The 19,491-nt window shown below is 44.6% G+C and overlaps 1 protein-coding gene across 4 annotated transcripts in view; it reads left to right on the top strand.

Annotated features, from left to right (window-relative positions):
* Positions 1-19,491, top strand: part of LOC140704054 (E3 ubiquitin-protein ligase TRIM7) — a 104,703-nt gene that overhangs the window by 36,386 nt on the left and 48,826 nt on the right. Inside the window, exons 3-8 of one of the 4 annotated variants that reach the window (XM_072988727.2) lie at positions 2,829-3,059; positions 3,782-3,804; positions 4,322-4,440; positions 5,562-5,594; positions 9,311-9,499; positions 12,934-14,071. The exons of 1 other annotated variant lie outside the window; for it this stretch is intronic. In XM_072988727.2, the coding sequence (XP_072844828.2) occupies positions 2,829-3,059; positions 3,782-3,804; positions 4,322-4,440; positions 5,562-5,594; positions 9,311-9,499; positions 12,934-13,115 (777 nt within the window). In that variant the 3' untranslated portion in view covers positions 13,116-14,071. Of the gene's footprint in view, positions 1-2,828; positions 3,060-3,781; positions 3,805-4,321; positions 4,441-5,561; positions 5,595-9,310; positions 10,629-12,933; positions 14,072-19,491 lie in introns of those variants that run through there. 2 more of the 4 variants (XM_072988726.2, XR_013542681.1) reach the window with 2 other exon arrangements.

Genomic DNA, 19,491 nt, shown 5'->3' with positions numbered 1-19,491 from the left:
TTGTATGCGGCCAAGTCCATTCTTTCCATGGTTTTCTAGGTAGAGAATACACTGCTGGATAGTTCAGAGGTTTAGGGATCTGGCTGCTGAGCCAGATGTTGGGATTTAAATTCTCCCGCTGGCTCCTTGACAGGGGCTGGACTTCATGAGGGTCCACGGGGTCCCTTCCAGCTCTGTTTTTTTAAAAATTATTATTATTTGGTTTATACCCCGCCCATCCGGTACATCTATACCACTCTGAGTGGCTAACAGCAACATACATACAATTATAGTAGCATAAATCCAAAATATCAATTAACAAAACATAACATAAATCATAAATAATAGATAGATAAGGAAAGAAAGATAAATTAAATTAGATTAAATGCTGGCAGGAGGGAAGGCCTTGACATAGAGCCATGTTTTTAGTTGAGTTTTAAATGTACCCAGCGTAGGGGCCGCGCGAATCTCAGGAGGGAGATTGTTCCAAAGGCGAGGAGCCACCACCGAGAAGGCCCGGTTTCGTGTCTTTTCTCTCCAGGCCTCCCTCGGCGTCAGGCTCCTCAGCCTCACCTCCTGGGTCGCGCGGGTGGTCCGGGTAGAACTTGGTGGGTGAAGGCGTTCCACCAAATATCGAGGTCCCAAACCGTTTAGGGCCTTATATGTGAGCATTAAAACTTTGATGTCGATACGGAAACGAATGGGCAACCAATACAGTCTAGCCAGGATAGGAGAAATGTGATGCTATTTTCTCCCTCCATTGAGGAGTCTGGCTGCTGCATTCTGCACCATCTGAAGTTTCCGTATCAACCTCAAAGGCAGCCCCATGTAGAGCGCGTTGCAGTGATCTAATCTTGAGATTACGAGCGCATGCACTAAGGTGGTGAGCACCCCCGTGTCGAGATAGGGCCGCAGCCTGGCAATCTAACTGTTCTTATATAGTGGTGCCCCACATAGCGAGTGCCCCGTTTAACGACGAATCCGCATAGCGATGTGGATTTTGCGATCACAAAAGTGATCGCATTGCAATGGTTTTAATGGCTAAAAATCGCATTGCGATGATCGGTAAGTGTTTCGCTTACCGATTACCACATTGTGATGTTTAGAAAACAGCTGATTGGCAGTTCCAAAATGACAGCCGGGTAAACAAAATGGCCACCCGCAGCATTTTCGCGTGGTTTCCTCGCATACCAGGTGGCGAAAATGGCGGCCTGATGGAGGATTTCCGCATAGCGGTGAGTTTTCCCCCCATAGGAATGCATTAAACAGGGTTTAATGTGTTCCTATGGGGGTTTTCGTTCCATATAGCGATGATTCCGGATAGCGAAAATTTTCCTGGAACGAATTATTGTCGCTATGCGGGTCACCACTGTATTCCTCTTGTTCTAATGCCAAGGGAGGCCCTGAGAGAAAGAACAAGAAACCGGGCCTTCTCAGCAGTGGCCCCTCCCCTTTGGAACAGTCTCCCTTCAGAGATCTGTCTGGCTTCTTCGCTGGGTGCTTTTAAGAGCAAATTTAAGACCTGGCTCTTTAGACAGGCTTTCCCTCCTGTCATCACTTGAATATATATTCCCATCTTGGACTATATTACTATTGTTTTTTACTTCATTGTATTGTTTTTATTCCATTTTATATTGTTAGCCGGCCAGAGTAGACTTCGGTCTAGATGGGTGGGGTATAAATTTAATAAATAAATAATTTTTAAAGTGCTTTGCTATTCCTTTCTTCTGGGGGCACCCGGGGATTGGGCAGCTCGCTCAAGGCCACACCATCTGGCTGTTCTCACAGGCGGCATCATGGGAACTCAAACTCCCAGCCCCTGACTCCACAGCCAGATGTCAAAACCACTGAAATATCCAGCCTGGTCCTTTATTTATTCTTAATCTAGGTTTAAATTTTCCTCCGATTTCCTGGATATCCTGGGAGTTATGTTTCTAGGTGAGCCGCCCCTCAGTAGTCACAAATGAGAGACAAAACAAGGGAGCTTTGAAATGAAAAATTACATTTTTTCAGGTAGTAAGTGAGAGGGGCTTGGGATCCAGGAACTCTTAGGGCCATGTTGGATCCCTGAGACCACGTGTCCTTTGCCCACACTATTGTAGATCATGAAATCACAGAGTTAGAAGGCATCAGAAGAGTCACAAATGCACACACACACACACAAAAACAACCCCAAAAAAGGAAGATATCCACAGCTAAAGCATCTGTAGTTGATAACCATAATTTATTTATTTATTTTGATAAACATATATACTACTCAATTAGTACTAGGCACTACTCCAGGCAATTTGCATTCTGGAAAAAAAAATCAATACGCAGTTTTGTTTTGCTGTTGATATTGTGGTGACCTATGGCTTTGAACAATAAAGCTTGTTCTTTTCAATATTCATATAATATAACTTTAATGGGTCAGAGAACACAAATAAAGATTGATTGATTGATATAACAGACAAATATGACAAATCAAAAAATAAAAATAAAATAAGAAAAACAAGTAGTAACAATATGACTATGTGAAAACTAAGTAGATGAAAACACAGGCAAGGTGGTGGTGAGAATCTAAGCAAACTGTTAACCAAGGATGCCGTTAAAGGCTTCTTCCAACAGGCTAGTTTTTAGCATCCTCCTTAAAGCCCTCTATGTAGACCTCCAAAGTATATACATCGGCCTACAAATCCCACCAGCTATAGTCAGTGTAGCCAATACTGAGGGATTAGGAGAGCAGAAGAAGAAGAATAACATCTGGAGAACCCACCCTGTTATCACCTTTGGAATCTGACCTTGTGCGTCCAACCTTCACAGACCATGATCCTCATTCCATCCCCCTCCTTTCTGATCCCCTCCTGTAGAAACAAACAAAAGCAGAGATGGAAAAGACAAAGGAACATTTCGGAGAACTGCGCTGCTTTTTGAATGAGCAAGAGAAGCTTCTGCTGGCTCAGTTGGAAGAAGTAGAGAAGGAGATTACAAGGAAAAGGGACGACCACCTGGCCAGGCTCTCAGGGGAGCTCTGCTGTCTTGGAGGTCTCATCTGGGAGATGGAGGAAAAGCGTCAGCAACCCCCTGATGAACTGCTGCAGGTAAAAACAGCAGAGGGACCCCAGGCTGCTCTGCAGGGGAAAGTGGGCTCTGAAATTCTTTTGTGGACCCACCGACAAGAGGAATAAAGGATCCAGTCTGATGTACAGAGAACCAATTTTAGTACATGAAGGAGCATTGAAACAAAAAGGACAGCGTGTTTACCTTAGTGTAGACTATATATTGATGGACACGCTTGCCATCTTCATTTCCTTGACAAGGCTTTGATTCCTGGCCGGGCAACATTCCTGCCTCCTCATCCTCGAGCCTTCCAGAAAGAGCTGGTTGGCCCCTCTTGAAAACAGGCACTGGAATAGCTGGTCTTCTCCAGCAGACCTTTTCCATTCCACTCCTTCAGAGCTGGAACCCTTCTCACAGAGGGAACACACAGAAAGATACCCATCCACATCCCCGCACAGCATTTTAAATGGTGATGCTACCTTCTGAGAATATTCTGCCCTAAAAGAGACTCAGAGGCACAGAAGCACCTAGTTCCCACCTTAACCCTGATCCTTGAAACACTCCTCCCTCAACTCCTTTCCCTTGGAACAGATTGGACAGATGCAGGAGATTTTTTAACCCTTCTTCTAAGAGATTACGGGTCTCTCCTGGTGAATGGGGTGGGCTTAGAGTGGAATAAGGGGGGAGCCTGGGTGTGCCTCCCCACACACTGACATAACAGAGGCCCTGACCACTCTCTTCTTTCTCCCTTATTCCCCTCTAGGATGTCAGAAACCTCTTGCAAAGGTAGGTGGATCTGCTCATTTGCTTTAGCGCTTGGAGTAGGCATAGGCATCGTGTGGGCTGCAGGATGGATGTATGATAAAATGTAATGCTGATTATGTGAACCTGAACTTTTCTGTGCAATGTGAAAACCTTTGAGAGCAGGAGTTGTCGGTGTGCCACAGTTGCTACCAGAGGCTGTATCAGAGTTTTCAAAAGCTATTTTCACCAATTTAAAAAATGGAACCAAAAAGTGACTAGATGAAAACTTTTGGTTTGAAATTTCTTCAATTCAGGATGAAAAATCTCCCTTGAAAAATCTCCCAAGGTGTATAAACAACATAAATTCACTACTTCTTAGGAACCAAAAAACCCTCATATACTCGCCTTCCTTCCTATTACTAAACTTGAGATGCCCTTACAATCCATATGCAGCCTGAGGACCACAGGCAGCATATATTCACCCACTCCTTTTCCTTCATAAGGGAATTCTGGCTTGGATTGGGAGGGTGATGATGTCACCTTTTTTGTCTCCCATCAGGTGTGAGAAGAAGGAGCCCTTCCAGAATCCCGTGGCTTTCCCTCCTGAGCTGAAGCGCAGGTTCTGGGAAGCCTGCGATAGGAATCCCTTTCTAGCTAAGAAGATGAAGCAGTTCAGAGGTAAGACAGAGAGTGCCTGCCAAGACTGGCCCTGGTTCAGAAGGGAACCAAACGAAGGGTTTTATTTTAATTTTGTTGCACAACAAATTGCAGTCAAAACAGGAAAGCTTCTTTCCTGATGTCCCAGCCACGGTTTCCTTTTCTCCAGAATTGACCGAATAGAGGGTGTAGCATTGTTCTCTATTTATTTGATCTATGGTTCATGTTTGTTATGAAACGACTTATGAATATTCATGTTGCTGAGAGGCGGAGCTGAGACAGATGCTATAAGAGGCGGAGCCTGAGTCAATATTGGGGGGCAGTGTGTAGAGACAAAGACACAGAGTTATAGAGTGTGTAGTTTGGGAAATTTAGATGTGATCATCTACTGAAGATATTTATGAATCTCTGTAATCAATAAACCAAAGTTTTATTTAAAAGAACTTGAAGTGTGGACCTGAGTCTTTCTGAAGTAAATGGTGATTTAGAGATCGCCTGGTGGCAGCAAGTGAAAAGAGTGGGGTTTGTTTGCCTTTGTGTGCTCTGGGGCTTGAAGGTCAAGCAAGGGGCATGAGGGTGGACGTGATATAGAGCGAGTGGATCTCCATGAAAAGGACATCTGAGACCATATGGTAGTGGAGACAGGTGGGGGGGGAGGGGAGAGAATAAAGCCCAGTGCTGTTCTGCTTTGACACAACTAGAGCTTTTGTCATTTTAATTGTTTATATGTTGTTTTTCATGATATTTGTAAACTGCCCCGAGTAGACGCTGTCTAGGTGGGCAGGGTAGAAATCAAGTAAGTAAGTAAGTAAGTAAGTAAGTAAGTAAGTAAGTAAGTAAGTAAGTAAGTAAGTAAGTAAGTAAGTAAGTAAGTAAGTAAGTAAGTAAGTAAGTAAGTAAGTAAGTAAGATTAACTCTGCTGCTTTTTTCATCAGCAAAGGGATTAAGCAAAGATCTTCCCTTTCCTCAACATTATTTGCAGATCCCATGAAGCCTCTGGCTTTGTTCATAAACAGCAGACCTCCCTATTAAAATCTACAAATATTAATGGAAATAGTGGAACCCACATGTGATTGTGGGGCAATATTTTTTTTGTATAAAAGGCTATGCTGCTGAATCTTTCCATCTTTTTGCTTTTGCAGATACTTTGTTACCTGGATCCCAACTACAGAAAGGTATGTTTCTGACATTTATGGATGAGGAGGTTTTTCCGTGGGCAAGAAGCTAAACCAATTGCTAGTCCCATCAAGAAGACACAATTGGCAATTGAAGGGGGCTGGGATTGAACCATATGGTGTCACTAGGATGCCCGACAATGTTCCCTCTAAGCTGTGCAGGTGTGTAGTGCTGCATCTGTGTCATGCACCCAGTGGAAAATTAGAGGGAACATTGACAACCGGTATGCCATGTTGTGTCATTCTCATATGCAAATAGCTGACAAACCTCAAGAAGGCCCGAGGCACCTCTTTGAAAACTACTAAACTTCAGATGTCCAATTAGAGCTTTTATAGCTGCAACTTATTCCAGCTGACTTTTATTTATGCAGTGTAAGGATCTAAATTATATTTATTTTTCTTTAAACATTCTTTTTTTAAAATATTTAATATTTCAGCACGTTTAAAGTAAAATAATTATCACAGAAGCAATGTTTGGAGGATTCCAGGTATTAGATATGAGATCTGTTCTTTTATTACCGTCCATAAGAAAGCAGCTGCAGTAGACTCCCAACTTACCACTTAACTGCTCACCCTGCAACAGTTGTAAAGCGGGTCCTTCTAAGTCAAAATATACCCCCACCCCAAGTCTCAGGCTTGAGTCTCCCCCTCCCATTGTCTTCCCTGGTCTTTTTGACCCATTTGGCTGTTTTCTGCTGTCCTGCTTCTGCTTCTTCTCTTTCCCCTCCTTTCTCTCTTTTGTCATCCCGCTTCTTGACATCAGTGTACTCTCTTTTTGGAGAAGACCAACTGAAAATAGAAATTGAGCACTTCTGCTTTTTTGTTGTCATCTGTTGTCATTTTTTCATCCCCACTGAATAGCTGATCCACTTTTTTTTCTCGGTTTTAGCTTGTTATAAAGCCATACTCTCTTTGTGAGCCTAGAGGACATGGTACCTGCTTTGCCAATGTGTTTATCCAGCTCAACATGTAGAGAGAGAGTGTCAGAGATCGTTGAGCCAAAGTACACAAAGTCATGAACAACCTCAAATTCTTGCATGGAGATGGTAATAGAGGGAGGTGAGTCCACACCCTGGCCTATGACTTCTGTTTTCTTCAAGCTGATTGTTAGTCCAAAGTCTTGGCAGGCCTTGCTAAAACGATTCATGAGTTGTTGGAGGTCTTCAGCAGAGTGGGCAACAATGGCTGCCTCATTGGCGAAGAGGAAGTCCTGCATGCATTTCAGTTGGATTTTGGTCTTTGCTCTCAATCTAGAGAGATTAAAGAGCTTTCCATCTGATCTAGTCTGGAGATAGATACCTGTTGCAGTTCCAAAGGCATGCTTTAGCATGACAGCAAAAAATATCTCAAACACATCCAGTCTTGGGAAGTATTTTAAAAAGGCTATCCCTGCTAACCAAATCAAAGGCCTTTGTGAGATCATGAAGGCCACAAAGAGTGTCTGTCGTTGTTCCCTACATTTCTCCTGCAACTGTCTTCTGTATTGGGCGTAAAACCCTCTTGATACCATCATACATTCCCTTGATGTTGTCTGTATCCGCTGCTATCTGTATCTGAGAGCAGAGCTGAAGCCAATAATCATTGGAACATCTCCTGGCAGCCTGTTGGACTTTACTATGAGCAGCTCAAAGAGCCTGCAAGTTTTACTCACTAGGACAGGCTTTGTATGCTGCTAGAGATCTCCTCTTATCCTCGATGGCTGGCATCAACTCCTCCGAATGGGCTTCAAACCAGCCTGCCATCTTTTTGGTCTTCTTCTCAAATGTGGACAAGGCAGTGTTATAAACAGCGTTCTTGAAATGTTCCCATCATTCAGGTGCATTTGCATCAGTCAGGGCTGGAAGGGCTTCCTCAAGTGCTTGGGCAAATTCCTCCACTTTTCTTTGATCACGAGTCTTGCTGATGTCAATATGTGGTCTTCCTTCCTTTTTAGTGTGATACAATCTCAGTTTTACTCTACTACACACCAGGGAGTGATCAGTATCACAATTAGCACTCTGGTAACTGTGTGTGATCATAATACTAGGAAGGCTAGAATGTCTAGTGAGGATCAAATCGAGCTAATGCCAATACTTGGATCTTGGCTGTCTCCAGGAAACTCTGTGTTGAAGCTTCATATTAAATAATGTGTTACTGACACAAAGACCATAATAACAGCAAAACTCCAGCAAGCGTTGGACATTTGTGTTCATCTTCCCAATGCCAAAACAGCCTAGACAAGTGGGCCAAGAACTGTGATCAGCACTAACTCCGGCATTAAGACAGTGGCTCTCTCTCTCTCTCTGGGACATTTTTGATAGTGGCTGCCAGATCATTATAGAATTTGACTTTCACTTCTGTTGTGGACAACAGTGTTGGTGCATATGCAATAATGAGGGTGACCAGTCCTGCTGATGAGTGGAGCTGCAGAGACATGATTCTTTCACTCCCCACAGTAGGTGGAACAATGGATCTCAGCAGAATATTTCTGACCGCAAAGCCAACACCATATTCCCTGGTCTCATTCAATGGTTTTCCCTGCCAGAAGAATGAGAAGTTTTTTTCTTTGGGAGATCCCGAGTCTGACAATGTCATCTCTTGCAGGGCAGCAATGTCCATCTGCAGTCTATTCAGTTCCATGCCGATGACAGCTGTCTTGCTCATGTCGTTTATTTCCTGCAGGTCATCAGAAAAGCCAGGGGTCATTTTCCGAACATTCCAGGTGCCCAACTTTAGGGCAGAAGTTTTCTTATGATTGTTGTATGGTGTAGGGTTATCGATCTGCTTGTTGGCTTTCACCCTAAACCCCACACCACCCTGTGAGGTTAACAGATCGTGGCGAGGTAGCACCTTACTGGCTGGGGGCTGCCCAGCTTTAGGTGGGCGGTAGCTACCTAGTGAGGTGCAATGACCTCTCCGATCGTCGGAAGTAGCCCCTGGCGTCATGCCCTACGCCAATTGAGCAAAGACTTATAACTGGTAACTGCTACTTCCTGTGTTGTTTCGATGCTATATGTGAAGCTGGAGTGTCCTCTCCAGAGCACGAAGCCTGGGTAAAATAATATGGAGGATAGGCTGTTACCCAAGCAGCAAATCCCCTCTCTCCACATCTCTGAAATAGTCCAATGGAAAGGCAAGAGCCAATATAACCATTTCCAATGATGTCGCAGGAGTTGCCAGAGCGACACGAACGGCCTCCAAGACTCCGGCTCTAGATTTTGCCTCAAGGTTAACTCCTGAAGCCTTTTCCATCAGTGGATATAGCCACAAGGCAGGGGAGGTTTGAAATCAGAGTTTTCCTTCTCCTAGATGGGCTGCCTTCCAAGACTGATGAGCCCCACCTACCTCGCCTGCTCCCTATAATTTGCGAAAGTATGATCCTACCCCTAAAACGTTCCTGCCCCCAAGGTATATGCAATGTTATTTGGCTTTCCAATTTACCAGATTAGAGTAAAAAAAATAGAACCAGAGAATTTCTGCTCGCACTCATTTAAAGCTAACCCCTCCGCCCACTCAGACCATGCGGTCAGGGAGAACAAAGGTCGGCCTAGAAGAAAACACCTCACCAAATAAAATGTCTTCCCAAACACATCTCACCTCCTGCCTCAGATTCCTCTTCAGGAAAAGCGCTTAGAGCTACTGGTGTGTTAATAACACAAATTACACAAGAGTGGTTCTTCCAACCTCATTCTCCTCACTTTCTCTTCTGCTCTGTGTCTCTCTTTATCCCCAAACAGGAAATGTCACCCTGGATCCAAAGACGGCACATCCCCACCTCATCTTGTCTGAGGATTGCAAAAGTGTGAGACATGGAGACCAGAGTCAAGATTTGCCCAACAATCCTGAGAGATTCAACCGCCATTATTTTGTACTGGGAAGTGAGGGATTCACTGCAGGCAGACATTACTGGGAAGTCACTGTGGGAGGTGAGAAAAGTTGGGCTGTGGGAGTGGCCAGAAAATCTATGCAGAGGAAAGGCACTATTGCATTTGACACTGAGCAAGGAATCTGGGCTGTGGGGAAATGGAGAGGTGGCTACATAACCTCTGACCTTCCTGGTAAATCTTTTCTTCCCTTGAGTGAGAAGCTGAGGAGGCTCCGGGTTTCCCTGAACTATGAAGGGGGACGGGTTGCCTTTCATAATGCTGATACAGGATCCCATCTCTACACCTTCTCTGGAGCCTCTGTCTCTGGGGAGACTCTTCTCCCCTTCTTTTGTGTGTGTGAAAAAGCCTCCCTCACAATCTCACCTGAAGACACCTAAGATGACCCCAGAAGAATATCAACTCTTAATTGATGTCTCCTTCTCCTCTTAGAAATCCCACTCACTCAAAGTGGGGCTTCAGGCCATCCTCCTCCCCAGAGAAGAAACTGAACTAAAATGGTGTGTGTGTGCTTTTCTCTCTCCCTTTCTCAAATGTATTCCTCCTTTTGGCATTTAATTCTTAAAGAGAGAGTAGCCCCTTTCCTTTATCTTAGTAACCTGCCTTCTTGTCTTATAGAGAAAATGTGATATCTACAGGTTCCATTCTTTATTTCCGGTTTCTGATTACCTTTGTCACAACCTCCAAAGTCCTGAGCACTTGGTGTTAAAATAATCTCTTCCCCAACTCTGAAAAAAATTAATGGAACAACACTGTCTTTCTCACAAGAGCCCCAAGCATGCAGAAGTCATTGTGACTTGGGGAAGTATGTTATTTTAGGCCGAGGCTCACTGCATGAAGAGCAATAAATGGACCAGTGGGTTCTGTGGAGAAGGCCCAGTTTCCACTGGCACCTAGGGTGCCAATATTTGTCTTCGTATCCCTCAGGATACAAATGCTAATATCCCATGTCTAGTGAGGTTCTTGTTGTGCTTGCATTGACTGAGAAGAACAGAATGGTATTCCAGTGGATGAAGAAGCTCCCCCTTAAATGTGGACATTTGCTCAACTTGTATGTAATTAGCATTTATTCATAGGCAGGTCCTGATTCTTATACACAATACAACTTATTTGTATAATATATTTCCATGAACATGTCATCGTGGAAAAAACAGAAAGATATATTACCTAACCTTTGGGACCATTGTTGTTTCAAATGAAGGTGGGGAGAGATTTTCTGTGAGCTTGGGGGGGGGAGTTACTCCAATGATTATCACCTTGAAGCTGGCATGAAAGCAAACAGGTAGCCTGTGTAAGGCAGCTGGAGTTCGGGAGATGTGATGGTATTTACTAACTCCACTCAATAGCCTGGCTGCCATGTTCTGGACCCACGAATCTTGAGACTACTCATGCATGAACCAGTTTAGTGAGGAACTGAATATCCAAGTAGGGGCACAGCTGCACAATCCACCTAAGATGAAAATAGGCAGATTGGACTGCAGGCACTACCTGACTGCCCCATCAATAGTGCTGGGTCCAAGGAATGCCCAGACTGCACATCTCCTCCTTAGTGGAGAGAGTACCCCCACCAAAGGAAAAGGAGACACCCAGTCTGCAGACACCAGGGGCACCCACCTGGAGGACCTCTGTCTTGTCCAGCTTTCAGCCTTAGTCTGTAATTCCCTGTCCACCCCATCACAGCACCCATGCAGTGCTCAAGGGATGGAACAGCATCCACTGCAGAAAGGTGGAAGATGCATGTCATCTACATATTGGTGACATGAAACTCAAGAACCCCTGACAACCACACCCAGGGGCCTCATCTAGATATTAAATAGTATTGTAGAGATGATCAACCCCTAGGGCAGTGATGGTGAAGCTATTGCATGCGTGCCGCCTGTGGCACACAGAGACCTCTCCCTTGGCACGCAAGCAGAGCACTACCCCCCACTATGCCCCGCTACCCACCCCACTCCCCACAGCCAAACCTCAAACTGCACCATTGTAAGCCACCTCTTCGTGCTATTTTCCTTGGTTCTGGCAGTCCTTCTTTAAGAGATCGGAGATAAGCCTGCTTGATTGGTTACAGCTGGCCCCCGGCAGTCAATCCAGGGCTTATGAATGACTGCTTCTCTCCTTCACCATTTGCCTGTCTCTATCCTGCTTTCTCCTTTTATTGATCTTCCACCTATGCCAGGGAGGGAGGGAGGGAGGAAGGAAGGAAGGAAGGAAGGAAGGAAGGAAGGAAGGAAGGAAGGAAGGAAGGAAGGAAGGAAGGGAGGGAGGAAGGGAGGAAGGGAGGAAGGGCTTATTAATTAGCAGCAATTTCCTGCTGTAAGAAATGCCATTGTCCTTCAACAGACATAACTATGCTACAGGATTTTGACCAATATTATATTATACTATATCATATCATATTGTTCATATGCAGCTGTTCTCCCAATCAGGGATCCTAGGCAGCTCACAACAATTAAAATCAAGCATTTCATGCTCAGGGGTTTACAGGAAGGGAAACACCCACTCTCTGAAAGCAGAGCAAGTGAAACTAACCGGTTCACTGCTTTGTGAGAACAGCCATGGCTGCTGCCCTTCAGGGTCTCTGCGAGGAAGCCCTTTGCTCCATCTGCCTGGAGGATTTCAAGGATCTTGTCACCACTGAAGGTGGGCACAACTTCTGCTGAGCCTGCCTGACCCGGTCCTGAGAGTGGTCGGAGGACTAAGAGCTCTCCTGCCCCCAATGCAGAGCATAAGTCCGGAGGAGCCTCTTCCCTAATTGGCAGCTGGCAAACTTTGTGGAAATAACTGAAGAAGCTCTGTCTTCAATGGGCAAAGGGAAAGGGGCGTAGCCTGTTGGAAACACCTGGAGCCCCTGGAGCTCTTCAGCAAGGATGATGAAGCCCCCTTCTATGTTACATGTGACGAGTCAAAGGAAGACTGAGATCACCAGGTGCTTCCTCTGGAGGAGGAGGCCCAGGACTACAAGGTAGCAAGTAGTGGTGGTAGAAATCATTGGGGGGGGGCAGGGGATGGGGAATCTGGTAGTGACAGCTCTAGTTTTCACCTATAATCCACTTAAGGAAATGCCCAATTTAGCATTCTGGGAGAGTGGCAGATGGCCTCCTTGCCCCTCCCCTCCAATACATGGACACCCATGGCAGGTAGGAGGAAATTGCCATGATTCTCAAGCAGAAGGAGAAATAGTTATAGATCACGTCTGAAAAATTCTCAATTGATTCAGTTTTTAAAAAAAGATTCATAGAATCGAGTAGACGCTGTCTAGAGGAGCGGGGTAAAAATCGAATGAATGAATGAATGAATGAATGAATAAATAAATAAATAAATAAATAAATAAATAAATAAGTGGACACGATGTCCACTGCGTGGCTTTTCTTACGAAAGGGTGTATGTGAGAGAAGGTTTAACCTTCTCATGTTCCCATGACGCTGTAATATTTCTTGCAGACATGAAGAGCAAATACGGGCATCTTTTTTTTTTAGGATATAGAAAAAGTCCATCTACCAGGGAGGGGAGATGCAGCACCTCCAAAATGTCAAGGAGGATGATTATGCCAAGTGGTGATCTGGACGTGGAGGAACTCTCAGTAGTTCCTTTATCATGCACACATCACTATCTGGTCTTATTGGAACTCAGAGCCCCTGTAGGGCCAGTGAGCAAATAAAGGATCCACCCAAGGGGACTGATGGATAGTTTTCCATAGCCTGATGATGTGGACAGAGTCCTTGGAGAGGTGAAAGCCAAGACGTGTATGCTGGGCCCTTCCCATTCTTTCCTTATAAAAGCAGCCAGAGGGGAACTGGCAGAGTGGGTTAGAGGAGTGGTAGATGCCTCTTTGCAACAAGTGTGAGACGCGAGGCATGAGGGTAGAAGCTCTTGCTGGAGTGTCGTCCTCCCTCCAAAAGGAACAAGAAGCACAGACAGACCCGCCTACACCACGCTCAAGACTATACAGTGGGGAGTTGATACCTGTGAATTAGAGTGACAGATACCTGTCAAAAATGACAGTGGCCACTCAGACTGGGAGTGACTTGGCGGGAAGAGGAGAAAGAGGGAGGTCCGTCGTAGAGGCAGGAATGGGAGATATCAAAGGGAAGGCGGACGTAATACCAGAGGGTTGGGAAATGATGTGGGTAGAAGATCCATGGAGCAGAAAATAGGGAAGAAGCTGATGACCAATGCAGAAGGGGGCTGCCACAACATCCTTCCTACTGGAGTGAGTCGGAAGCCAGAGAGTGGCGCAGGAGTCTCAGGGAAGAGAAGGAGGCAGTAGAAAGGGAGGGAAAGGAACGTCGGTTATGGCGTCTGGAGGAAGCCCAGAGGAGGGGATACGTGATAGACCGTGGGCCCCGCTACGACGAGAGGATGACCCTTATGAGTCGGAGGGACGAGATGAAGAGACCACCCTGTTATCAAACCCTGAAACAGAAGCTGCTGAGATGGAAAGCAGTAATCCTTTGCGAAGGGATCATGGGATGACTTAAACTGTAACCCCTTTAATAAGGACGTTTGGATGCCCTTGTGGGACCCGTTGGTGGCAAGACACAATGCAGAGGCTGACTTTGAACATACAGACTTGCTGTTATATGTTCCAATAAAACATAGTTATGATTTTCCAAAGCGAATGTCCCCAGTGTCTCTGTTGAAACCAGAGGAGGCAGAATTTGAACCTCACAAGATAAGGTATCAGAATGCCTTAAAAGAAGGCAGAAAGACTTTGTTTTAAAAAACCACACCCTCCTTGAACATCACTGTATTGGATAACCCTCTGCCAATCCCCAATATTCAGGGATTATGCAGGGAAAGAGGAAGACAAAAGACAAGACAGAGTTGCTCCCTAGAGGAAGCAACAGGTTTGAATTTGGAAGAACTGAGCAAGGCAATTGAGGTTATTCATGGCATCACCACACATTGAGGACAACTGGATGACACATAACAACAAGTGCAGTTTCAGGCCTATCCTCACACCTTACAGCTGCTGTTCAATGCCGTGTAATGCCTCTGGCAGATCATTCCCTGGTGTGTGGCCCCAATCAAGGGATCTAGTTTAGGGTAAGGAGAATCAACTTTAGTACATGCCGGAGCATCAAGACAAAAAGGATAGTACTGTATATTTGCCGCAGTGTGGGCTAAACATTGATGGAAATGCTTGCAACTTTAATTTCTCTGCCAATGCTTTGGTTCCAGACCAGGCATCAAGAGTAGATTGGTCCCTCTTGGAAAGAGGACACTGGAATAGCTGGTCTTACCTAGCAGGCTGTCCCTCATCCACTGCTCCAGAGCTGGAACCATTCTCAGTGATGGCAAACACACAGAGAAACACAGAGAGACATAGTTGTTCTTGTCACCTTCCACTTATGGCAACCCAACGTGAATGAGCACCTTCCAAAAGGTCCTGCCCTCAGCTGCCCTGCTCAGCTCTTGTAGACTCAAGCCCAAGGCTTCCTTTAGGGAGTCAGTCCATCTCGTATTTGGCCTTCCTCTTTTCCTGCTGCCTTCAATCTTTCCCAGCATTATTGTCTTTTCCAGAGAATCCTGCCTTCTCAGGATGTGCCCAAAATAGGACAACCTTCGCTTCACGTTTTTGCCTCCAAAAACGGTTCAGGCTTGCTTTGATCTTGGATCCATTTGTTTGTCATTCTGGCAGTCAAGGGCATTTGCAAAGCTCTCTTCCAACACCACATTTCAAATTAATTTCCCCTTTTTTCCCCAGTCAGCTTTTTTTAACAGTCTAGTTTTCATACCCGTACATAACGATTGGACATAAAAGCGCACGAGCAATCTTGGTCTTGTTCTCCAGTGCCACATCCTTACATTTGATTTTCTTTTCTAATTCCTTCATTGCTGCCTTTCCATGTCTCAGTCTTCATCTGATTTCTTGGCTGTAGTCTCTAACTGGATTGAAGATTGAACTGAGGTATACAAAATCTCCATTTACATTACTGGTTATGCTAGCTTTTGAGAATATTTTGTCATAAATGAGAAAAAGTTCCTTCCGCCCTCACCTTAATCATTCAAATAACTTTCCCTTGTTCAGAGGCAGGCAAAAGCTTTTTAACCCCTTCTTGTAGAAGATTATGGATCTCTCTCCTCCTAAATGGGGTGGGCGTACGGTGGAATAATGAGGGCCTGTGGGTGCCTCCCCACAGACTGACGTGGTAGAAGCATTGAGGTCCTTCTTCTTTCTCACTTCTTTTCCTCTAGGATATCAAAAACCTCTTGCAAAGGCAAGTGGATCTGCTCATTTGCTTTAGTGCAGTGGTCTCCAACCTTGGACCTCCAGATGTTCTTGGACTGCAACTCCCAGAAGCCTTCACCCACCACCTCTGCTGGCCAGGATTTCTGGGAGTTGAAGTCCAAGAACATCTGGAGGCCCAAGGTTGGGGACCACTGCTTTAGTGCTTCATAATACTGGCAGGGCAGGGGCCTTTGTGTAAGGGAAAGGGTCTTATACTCTCCTGGGGAGATGATGTTGGTCTTCATCATTCCTGTGGTAACAACAAGGGTGTGATAAGCAGGGTCCCATTCTTCCACCCGGGGGCACAGCTAAAGCATGATCCTTTCCCCCTTATGTTTAAGGCCCTCTTTGTTCTTCACTCTGCTATAACGGTTTTAACAATAACAGTAATGTGTTGATAAATATCTCAGGACACGTTTATGTTTTACTCATTTTTTTCATATCTGTTATTGTTAGAACCCTATGGAATCCTATAGCTGCCTAGAGTGGCCTTTTAGGCCAGATGGGAGGGGTATAAATAAATAAATAAATAAATAAATAAATAAATAAATAAATAAATAAATAAATAAATAAATAAAGTAAGTAAGTAAGTAAGTAAGTAAGTAAGTAAGTAAGTAAGTAAGTAAGTAAGTAAGTAAGTAAGTAAGTAAGTAAGTAAGTAAGTAAGTCACTAATTGTAAGGCCACAAGTTGATAGTGGGTTGATAGAACATAGTAAAAACAGTAAAACATTTCATTAGCTCTTTAGGCAAGATATAGAACATAGGATATAATGACAAAACAGCAAAAATATTGCTGTGTTTCCCTGAAAATAAGACAGGGTCTTATAAAGACTTTCACTCCAAAAATGCATTAGGGCTTATTTTCAGGGGATGTTTTATTTTTTTCCCCATGTACAACAATCTACATTTACTCAAATACAGTCATGTCATGTCCTTCTGGTTGCTGTACAAGGGTGGAGGGCGGGGTTTCACTGAACTGGGGTTTATCTTTGGGGTAGGGCTCATATTACGAGTATCCTGAAAAATCATACTGGGGCTTATTTTCAGGTTAGATCTTATTTTAGGGGAAACGGTATTCACAAAAGCTTCATGGAAACACAGAAAGCTTGGAGCAGGCTTTGGCACATGGCTTACAGGATGCATGGTAAATCTCATGCCAATCATGAATGCCTGAACTCTTCTGCGCAGTATGAAAACCTTTGGGAGCAGAATTTACAGGTGTGCCATGTTCATGGTCTCCTCTCTTCTCTATCCCAAAGTTATAGGAAAGCCTCTTCTGGCTTGTAATGTCATTCAGCAGCAGCTGTTTTCAATGAACACTTCATTGTGTTCAGTCCCATGGCTCCAGAGGAAGTTGGAAAAGCCATGGAATGGAAGAGGGAAGTTTAATTATGAAAATCATCCCCTTTTAATATGATCAGCTTTCCACAGGTGTAGGTGTGTGAACAGGATTTCTGGCAGTATATATTTCTTGCATTTCTGTACGGTCTTTCCTGTATATACTGCCTTCCCTTCAAAACTGGGACCTCCTGTCTCCCACAGTCCAGTACTCCAACTGTGGTTTTATCAGCTCAGAAAGTCATGGGGGTCACTGTTTCTCCTGCCTTTGGCTGTGGGCCACGGGGAGACTCCGTGTCTCTAAAGATTTGACCTAAGGGTCCCTGGGGGACAAATACTTACCCCAGCGTCTACCACAGGCCGTTTCAGACCCCCAAAAGGCAGTTTAATGTGTTCCTATGGGGGATAAATTCACCGCTAAGCGGAAATCCTCCCTAGGGCTGCCATTTTCGCCGCCTCGGTAAGCAAGGAATCGGCACGAAAACACTGCAGGCGGCCATTTTGTTGATCTGGCAGCCATTTTGGAACCGCCTATCAGCTGTTTTAAAACATCGCAATGCGAAGATCGGTAAGCAAAACGCTTACCGATCATCGCAATGCGATGTTTTGCCTATTTAAACATCGCAATGCGATCGCAAAATCCGCATCGCTATGCGGATTCATCGTTAAACGGGGCGCTCGTTATGCGAGGCACCACTGTACAATAGAAATTACCTATATGGAGACTTCTTTATGTCACCTGCAAATTCCCCAAAATAGAAACCACAGAAATTGACCATTTCTGAGGAACAAAAGAAACCCCACTTTTTTCTGGCTGTCTTTCATTCTTGTTTGGTATTTTTAAACTTGAGGGCCACTGGGGTGGACTAGGGTAGGGAGAGGCAAAAATGCCCTGAGAATCCATGTGCAACCTGAGGGTCCTGTGAGGTCCCCATTTGCTCCATTTCCTTTTTTTCCCCTTGCACTCAGGCCACAAGAAATGCCCTCATTTTTTTCTCACATCTTCTGCTTCCTTTAGAGCCCTGCATTGTGGTCACATGGCATATATCTTGTGATAGTGGTTCATACGGTTTGTAAAGTGTTCTGCCTTTTTAAGGGTACATTAGATGCTGTACATTTGTCTGCACCCCTCAAGCAGGACATATCCCCTTTTCATAGTGTTTATCTACCCATTTTCCCTTTTTAAAAAAAAATATGGGTGTGTTGCTCTTTCGGTAAATCACTTGTGCTGCAAGAAGTATGTTGTAGGTTGCAGGCTAAGAAAACCCTCCCCGAGTTTTGTAGGCATCCTTCAGTCTCAAGAGACTATGGTAATGTGCTCTAAATACAGTCTTTAACAGATGCATACCAATGCACCCACATCTCCATTTGTAAATTAATGTTTTAATAAATTAAGGGAGTCAAATGACAGCAGGTGAGGGAGGTGGGACTGCATGCAAGATGTAAAGGAAATGAATTGATCTAGTTGTACACACTCTTTGGAATGCCGGTTGTACTGCACGATTAAATGTGGAATACCGTATTTTTCGCACTATAAGACACACTTTTTTCCACAAAACAGGGGGGGGGAAAGTCTGTGCGTCTTATGGAGCAAAGAAAACAGATTATTTTTTCCTGTTTTCTTCTCCTAAAAATTGGGTGCGTCTTATGGAGAGGTGTGTCTTATGGAGCGAAAAATACGGGTAAGTATAGTAGTAGCTTCCCAGCAGGCTGGATTTCATGCAGAGATAGCGTGGAGGGAGAACAAAAGAATCAGCAATAGCTGTGCGTCATTCAAAATCAAAAACAGGGTTGAAATTCATGAAGAATACCATATTTTTCCATGTATAAGAAAATCTTTAGACTAAAAATTGAGGGTCATTGTATACACGGAAGTAAGCTGAGGAGAGAACAAAAACAAGTGGAGAGGAAAGCAGGGATCAAAGCAACCCTGCAGTACTTTGATCCATGCTTTCCCTCTCCACTTGCTAAATGCTTAGCAAGTAGAGGGGGAAAGCATGGATCAAAGCACTGCAGGGTCATTTTGATCCCTGCTTTCTTCTCCACTTGCTGAGCCCCTTGGGGCTTAGCAAAAGGAGGGGGAAAGGGATAAAAGCAATCCCATAGTTGCACGAGGGGTAAAGGGATCAAAGGGATCCTGCAACCGTAGAATTATTTTGATCCCTTTCCCCCTCCACTTGCTAAGTCCCGCATAGATTTTTTAATTTTGGGTTAAAAAAGTGGGGGGCATTTTATACATGGGGGGCATCTTATACAGTACATGGAAAACTAGGGTGACTCAGAAAGATTTTGCTGGTGTGACCACAGCCTCAGTTCCTTTATTTTCCTTCACTGGGAAATTCTGATTTGAATTAGGTAAGTGGTGAAGTAATCCTGTTTTTCTCTGTTATCAGCAGTGAGAAGGAGACACTTCTGAATCTTGTGGCTTTCACTTCTGAGCTGCAGCAGAAGTTCTGACACGTC

Source organism: Pogona vitticeps, chromosome 2 (assembly GCF_051106095.1).
Source record: "Pogona vitticeps strain Pit_001003342236 chromosome 2, PviZW2.1, whole genome shotgun sequence".
NCBI classification, from domain to species: Eukaryota; Metazoa; Chordata; class Lepidosauria; order Squamata; family Agamidae; genus Pogona; species Pogona vitticeps.
The sequence above is the reverse complement of the archived record's forward strand: the minus strand, read 5'-3'. Positions and strand labels throughout refer to the sequence as shown.